Source organism: Brassica oleracea, unplaced genomic scaffold (assembly GCF_000695525.1).
Source record: "Brassica oleracea var. oleracea cultivar TO1000 unplaced genomic scaffold, BOL UnpScaffold00579, whole genome shotgun sequence".
NCBI lineage: Eukaryota > Viridiplantae > Streptophyta > Magnoliopsida > Brassicales > Brassicaceae > Brassica > Brassica oleracea.
The window spans coordinates 78,904-86,988 of NW_013617422.1; the positions used below are offsets into that span (position 1 = coordinate 78,904).

General features: G+C 40.7%; 1 protein-coding gene across 1 annotated transcript; it reads right to left on the reverse strand.

Moving 5' to 3' along the window:
• Positions 1-3,333: 3,333 nt before the first annotated feature.
• Positions 3,334-6,911, reverse strand: LOC106319733 (U4/U6 small nuclear ribonucleoprotein Prp3). The gene is made up of 6 exons (XM_013758116.1): positions 6,397-6,911; positions 6,015-6,275; positions 5,549-5,929; positions 5,274-5,468; positions 5,015-5,169; positions 3,334-4,481 (listed from the first exon to the last, which is right to left on the reverse strand). Exons 1-6 carry the CDS (start codon positions 6,829-6,831, stop codon positions 3,593-3,595), a joined length of 2,316 nt encoding a protein of 771 aa, XP_013613570.1. The 5' UTR covers positions 6,832-6,911; the 3' UTR covers positions 3,334-3,592.
• Positions 6,912-8,085: the final 1,174 nt, after the last annotated feature.

Below are 8,085 nucleotides of genomic sequence, written 5' to 3' on the forward strand. Positions count from 1 at the left end.
ATCTTAAGAGACTTTGAATAAACCACCACAGACATATGTGCCGTCTAAGATGGAACCTCAGAAAAGGATTAGGAATATATGTTGGATATGAGTAAGTTTTTCTCCCATGAGTTTTAAGAAACCTTGAGCCAAATATGGGTGATCAGATTAAGGCCAGGTACACGGATTGCATGACTAATGAATCCGACTATCCAACATTAGAAGGAGAAAGTTATAAGCTGGTAAAGAGTAAAAGAATGAGAAGAGAAATAGAATGGTATTAACCATCATTGTCTTGGCAAGATCTTCAGACTAAATAATATGATTTAAGACGTCCAAAGAAAAGAAAAATTATACAAAGCTAGCTAATCAGATGCCAGACACATTGACCCGAAAAGAAAAGAATGACTAAGTCATACCAGCTTAGCACCAAACGAATTTGATGTCCTAGAAAGAGACATAGTCAAGTTGCTACAGAGTCTATACAAGATAGACCAATGAGTTCCATAAGATAAGAATCCTCGGAAAGAAAGGATAAAGGTGCATAGAAAGATAAGACAAATCCAAGGTCATTAGGGAAACAAGACCAGACATAGAGATAAGGCTGGCCAGCTGAACATCTAAGGTACCAAACCATGTAGCTTGGGACGCCAAGCTGCTAGGTAATAAAGGTCCTGGATAATGAGATCTCAAATCGATTAGATCATGTCTGGAACACAATGGAACTATATAAGAGTGTCGACACATAGATGATATATTTGTATAAGGATGCACAAGAAAGTAGCACTTGAACATAAAGATATAGGCGAGGATCATGAACCCACGTAAGAGTACTCGTAAAGATTAAGATTAGATTGAAAAGGAACGTGGGATTAAAGTATATAAAGAGATAGGAGTATTGGCCATATAGATATAGAGACGCCATATGATGATTTAGCCAGTGGATAAATGGGTCCTGTGAGGAAAAGAAAATCGTGAGATGAAGAACATGATCACGTGGTCTAAGGTGTTCATGTTCCTACTTACAGCATTAAAACATAGCTTGTTACACAAGGATACTCACAGAGACCAGGAACAGTTTATAAGCAGATATACTCAATTGTGGTGGATGCTACTACATATTTTCGAATTTATAAAGGTCTGGTCATAAGAAAGAAATTAGATTGACATATAATGATGTAGTAAGCAGCATATGGATCACTGGATAAAGAACAACCTTGTTCCTAAGCTGTTTATGGACTGAAACAAAGCAGCTGCATATAGTATGTAATACTTAGTAAATGAGTTATATAAGAACAATTAGGCCTGGGCATAAAATCCGGAACCCGAAATCCGAACCGAACCCGAACCGAAAAACCCGACCTGTTATCCGACCCGAAATGTAAAAATACCCGAACGGGTCTTGTAGGGTGGTACAAAAAATATCCGAACCCGAAGTGTTCGTTATTTTATCAATCTTATGTGTGATAGATTAATTTTTATTTAATTTAGATGTTTTTCTTTATATTTTGCCTCAAGTTTTTTGTTTTTTTACTTCGGTTATATCCGAACCGAACCGATATAACCCGAATCTATACGATATATGATTACTTTATGGGTTTTAAGACGCAATACAATTTTGAACCGAACCCGAAATGTTATTATCCGAACCCGACCCGTATTAATAAAATTTTAGTATGGGACCTATGAGCGTAAACCCGTAAACCCGAAAACCCGAAAAACCCGACCCGAACGCCAACGGGTACCCGAACGCCCAGGCCTAAGAACAATCCAATTCAGTCCATATATACTTATAAAAAAAAATTGAATTCCTTGTGTTTACTTTATATTAAACCAACCTAAAGAGAGGTTAATTGGATGATACAAATTATCTATTAAATCTCAGAAAGAAAAAGAAAAACTATAAACCATCGCTGCAACACTAGCCAAGAGAATTTATAGTTGAAGTTGATATTTCAACATGGACCGACCAAATTGTAGTATGGCTAGTGGAAAAGAAAGATCAGCTATCATGTGGCAGTCCATAAGCACGTGTGGTCGAGGTCCATGACCTAATATATATTCCAGTGAGTGGTATGATCCACGACGAGAAAGGTCATAGGACGCCATCAAGATATAAATATAGGACTGCAAATGTAAGTATAGACCATTATGCATATCAATAGACAAGGTAAAACCATAATGGCCAAAGGGATTGACCAGGGGTATGTCTGGTCAAGGTCTAATGTATATGAAATTACCGAAAGCAAGAGAGATCGATAACCATGTATGAGGTCCATGAGTGTATTTGGCCGCAGAGCCATAGTTTGATGAGATTGTGAAACTCATTGCAGCAATGATCATTGATCATGATCTTAGACACTCATGAGACAAGTTATGGACATGTATAGACGAGGTCTATGAGTCAACATGAATCGATCAGATTAGAGTATGTCTGATGATAATAAAGAAAGATCAACTGTAATGGACAAGACATTGGTGCATATGGTTGATATACATCCGTGTGGAGAAGATGCACCAGAACATAGGTTTACGACCTGAAATTACAAGTTCATGGTACCATGCTCAGTCTATATTGTCTATGAGTATGTTTAGTCGAGATCTGTCCGACCAAAAGTATAGAGTGGTCGACAGCAAAGATTCACGTCTTGTTCATGCACACAAGAGTTTCCAGAAGACATGAGAATTTCAAGCATTACGTTCAAGTTACAATTCAGCAAGAGCTATTTCAACAGCAACATTGAGGAAGGTTCAAATTAGGGGGAGTAGTGTCTGTTGTACTCTTTTTTCTTATCCATAGTTTTGTCCAACTGGGTTTTTCCTGGAAAGGTTTTAATGAGGCAACATGAAGCACATTACGAACTCTGAATGGTTATGGCGTCCAAGGGGGAGTGTTATAAATCCTTATGTGGACGAGCCATAACCGGCCTGATCCAGTCCGACCAGAAACAGGCCCATCCGGTTTGTACCACATGTCCAAAGGCGGCTGGAAGCTTTCCATTATACTTGACCGATTTTCCTTTTACTTATGTACTTAGATTTTCCTTTTCCTAATTAGATTAGGAATATGTATCTTTACATTTTCCTAATATGTTTAGAATTTCCATATTACTATGGATTTCCATTTATCTATGACCGTCTATTTTTGTATATAAATGAACCTCTATTGAATAATACATAGATTCAAATCCTTTCATTTTCCTTATTTTATACTCTTTCAGATGTTCCTAATAAGAACTCAAAAGCCAGATATATTGAACAAATGAACCAAATCATTTTGATAGTATTCGAAGATCATAATTTGGCACGCACAAAACAGAGAACATAAGAGACTACGACTAAATCAATGATACGTAAGAGTTGAATCTGATCATGCATTTCAGAACATTTTACCATGATTTACCTAAGCACAAATACAGATCAAATTCTTGTTCAAAAGTGAAAACACCAAGACGACAAGAAGCAGAACACAACAACTGTTCAGAGAACCGCAAATGACTCCTGGAAAGACCCATAACATTGTTCAACAGTTGAAGCATTTCAAAGGAGATGATTGATAAGTATGAGAGACACTATAGCAACCGACAGAATAGGAAGTGGAGGAAGGAAAGATTTAGTCTTCGGTGTAGTTGACAGCGAGGTCCCAGTAGTGAGCGACACCAGCATCCGTGAAAACTTTCTTGGCAGCAGATTCCGTTAAGCACTCTTGTACGAGAAACCTATGAAAACTCGGTTTCGCAACGCTTCCTTGCCAAACCAACCAGCACTTATTGTTTCCGCCATTCTCTTCTTCGTCATCATCTTCTTCCTCTCCTTCCTTCTCATCCTTCTTCACTGCCTCTGCCCAGTTTATCCGCCTCAGCATCAGCTTCCCGTATCTCTTTATGGCTTTGCTCTTACCCTCCACTACAACCACACTCATTTCATCTGTCATCACGCTACAACCCGTTAATCTGTTCTCCCTAGCATTCATCTCCACCTTGAATCTCGTTTTAGGATGAGAGAGCTTGTTGATCTTGTACACAGACACTATCGTCTCGATAGTTGTTGGATCATCGAAAAGCTTCCTCTCTTTCTTCTCACGTTTCTCTGCAGGTGTTAGCTTCCGTGCTGCGTTCCTGTCTGTGTGAGCTTGTTCACGTTCCGCAGCTGCTGTGCGGATTTCCTTCTCGAGCTTGGTTGGGTCTTGCGTTGCTTCAGACCCAAGAACCTTCATCAGATTGCTCATTTTCACCTTTGCTTTTGGTGGTTCAAGCAACCCTTGTCTGATCATCTCCTGTTTCTCCTTTTCTTTTGCCAGACGCCTCTGGGTTCGAAGTTTCTTCTGTTCCCTCTTTGTCAGTTTAAGAGGCTGGGGTGGTGGAGGCGCTGCTTCTGCAGGTGGCTCTATGGGACGGGGATGCTCTATGTAATGTGTGAGTTTTTCTGTCTTCAGATCGCTATCGGTAATGGCACCATCAGCTATGTCACCATACACGCCATTTGTGAGAACAGCAGCATCCCTGAAAGAGAAACAAAACTCTGAGCTAAGAAAACCCATTATGAACGTACACAGAAAACCGAGACCAAACCAGCACGACACAAAGCCACCGGATTAACTATTTGGTCTGCATTGAAGAGAGGTAACTAAGTGGTTCACAATAATACGACGATTCATTGTTACCATATTTTAATAGTAATCACCCTGGTGCTGATAACAAAATAATACAAAATATCAGAAGCAATATGCGCTCATTAACGCCAACAGTGAAAGAAATCATCAATTGCAGTATGGGAGTATACATATCCAGACGAAAAGAAATGGGAGAATAATTCTAAACAGAAACGTAACACTAAACCAAAAGGAACCGTAGCAACAGTTATGGTGATTGTAGTATGACTTTCATCCAATATCCCAGAAGTTGCAAGTTTAGTTTGATAATTGTAGTATGACTTGTTCTCCTCAAGTGTATGCCATGTTTACCGTCATCAGATGAACATTCGAAACAAAACAACTCAGTATCAACAGAAAGGTAAAGTGGGAAGCATTACGTACCACCACTCAACATCTGGGATTATCTCCTTGGGTTTCTCTTTTCTCGGGGCACGTTCTGATACCTCTATCAAATTTGGATTTATATCATCCCTGGCCTTAGCCAGATGCGCTTGCTTCACCTTCAGCTCTCTTGCTTTTGCTTCACCAAATTGACTCTACAAATCAAACATCAAAATAACACACTGAAAATCAGTAAAGGCCACCAAGAATAGAATAGAATGGTTAAAAACAATCCATCATAGAAAAAGACAACGCATACCCTCAACTTCAAACTCTCAGCATCCCTTGTCCATTTACCTTCCTCAACAAACTGAAAACTCATACGCTTGGGCCTCAAAATCTTGTTTTTATCAATCCCCATCCTCGGATCAAAATGGGGGTTTTCTTCTGGATTTACTTCCAGTTGAGGTTTAAGAATCTGAAAAGCATCTTTCTTCTGTTTGTTGATGTTAACCTGTAGATATCCAAGTATATTAGGAGCTCGTTCATTAGAAAAAAATAGACAGCTTAGACATTTAAATTAACTTTATTGACCTTTAATGTACTAAGATTGCTTGGCTTAGTCACACTAATCACATTCCCATGTTCATCTATCTCCCTTCCAAGTGCATCCACACGCAGAACAGGAGCCTTCGCAGGTTTCTGTTGAACAGCCATCGTCTCTGTAGGTGTCTGTCCTAGAAGATAATTGATAATGGTAGGAAACTCTGGATCCTGACGGTATCCCATCCTAGCTGCCACCTCCTGAGCTCTCTTAACAGCTTCAATGTTGACCTTATTCCCAAGGCCAGGTAAGACAGCATGTGGTAATGCTGAAGCAGAAGATGTTCCCGCAGAGGCAGTAGGAGTGGTAGTCGATGGTGGCACTCTAGCATGTGGGCTACCTTCTGAAGCTAACTTAATACCTTGATTCGCCTGCGTAAAGAAGAGTTATCAAACTACAAAGTTCCCTCCAAGAAACAAAAATGAAAGCACATATCCGGATATCTGAAGATCTTACCGAAGAAAGTTTCTTAAACCTGTCGGCTAATCCCTTTCCAAGCTGAATAGCTTTCTTAGCTTTAGCTAAGGCATCAAGAGACAAGTTTGAACTACTTTGCCCGGATGTTCTTCCATCTGTACTAGATTTTCCATGAACCTCATGAGACCTGACAATACTCTTATTTTCATCCGTTGTGGATATTGAAGATACCTTAGTGAGCAGGGTTTGACTAGGGGCTAAAGACGTTTCCGAAGCTAAAGAACTATGTGAAGTGACGCCCTGCACATAGACAAAAATAGATACGAGCTTTTCAAACACCATTCGAAATGAAACCATCAACAAAACTATCGAAAGCAGAGCTAGCAAATAAGATCAAACGCTAAAAGCAAAAGAAACTCACAGTGGAGACGTCACTAGCTGCGTTCGTAGCCCTAGAACCCTCACTCACTTGATCATTTTTGCTCTCATCCTCAAACTTGCTTCTCCTCTCACCACCACCACTCCCATCAGAGAACCTAGATCTCTTCTTCCCTTCCTTATTCCCCTTCTCCTCCTCTCTATCTTTCCTCTTGGTCCTCGTTTCCTTATCTTTACTTCCTTCGTGAGACCTCTCCCTATCTTCCCTCTCGCTTCTCTCCACAGATCTCCTTCTGTCCCGAGCTCTATCTCTCTCATCCTCCCTATCCTCGCGCCTCGATGACCGGTGGTGATCTGAATCGCGACGCTTCGAATCTCCATCGCGATGGCGGCGTCCGGCTTCGCGTTCCGGCGAACGATCCGCACTCGAATCACGATCGCGATCGTCCCTGTTGCTCCTGTATCTCTCCTTATCCATGGCGATTTAGGGTTTCTTCCTTACACTCCCCCCCCTAGTCTTTTATTGTAACCGAAACCCCCACAACCGGAATAAACCAGCGAGTCGTGTAAAAGCAGAAATCGATTAGACTCTGGAATCGAATCAAGTATCAATCTGTCGCTGACCCACTAGTCAAGCTTGCAATATGGGACCAAGCCCATTTCCAATTCCTCTTTGAAGTCATCGTTGTATTTGGGCTTCGAAATCGTTCTTTCTTTGTTAGAAAATGAAGCTATCTACGCACGACATGGTGCATCTGTGATAATAATCTCATGTACCTTTGTGATGTAAAAAATACATATAGTCATGTAATGACATTTTTCTCTGTCGACGTCACTTTTGTTTGCACATTTAAGGTATGACTGGTTTACCCGCTACCACCCGCAACGCAGCTTTTGCGGTTGGTAGTGGTTGTGATGTGTCGCAGTCCACGGATCATTACATGGAACCAGCTCAGCATGGAGTTAAGGACGTTTTGAACATTTCAACCGAGGTTCATGTTTTTCACCGTACCAGACTTGACTTGGATCATGCCAGACTTGAGAAAGATCATGCCAGATTTGACTTGGGTGGTGAAGAAACCGAAGACGGACATGCATTCTCATCCGGCGGACCATCCGGACAGTCCCGCAAGCGTCATTATCGTTACCCCGTGCATCCATCTGGTTCGGATGAACCTGGACATCTTGACTAGTCTTCTCCATTTTTCGTGCCTTGACCAGATCTAGTCTTCTCCATTTTCCGTGTCTTGACTAGATCTAGTCAAATTTGTATTTTCTATGCATTGTTTTCCCACATTTTCTTTAATTGTCTTTGACTACAAAACACTATAAATATGTAGTCCCTTTGATGAATAAAATCAGTTCAGTTTTGGTTGTTTATTTTGTTTCTTCTCTGAGTGAGAGAGAGAGTTCTTTAGCTAGTTCATTGGTGTGAACCGGCTCGTTGATTTGGTGGTTAGCCAATTCATCTTTGTGTGTTGTTTGGTGGTTAGCCAACACATTCATTCTTTCTTTGGTGGTTAGCCTTAGATCGTGGGTATATCAAGAGTCATTCCGCATCTCTTGACGATCCTTTCAATCCATCTCAGTTCCAGAAGTGTCGTTTGCCTTCTCGGATCATATCCAACACCCAGCTAAAGTGATCCTACCTATCTTAGGGTTCTTCAGTTGGTATCAGAGCCACTTTGGCTGGTTTGTTTTCAATTCATCTTTTCATCTTCTCATCTCTCCA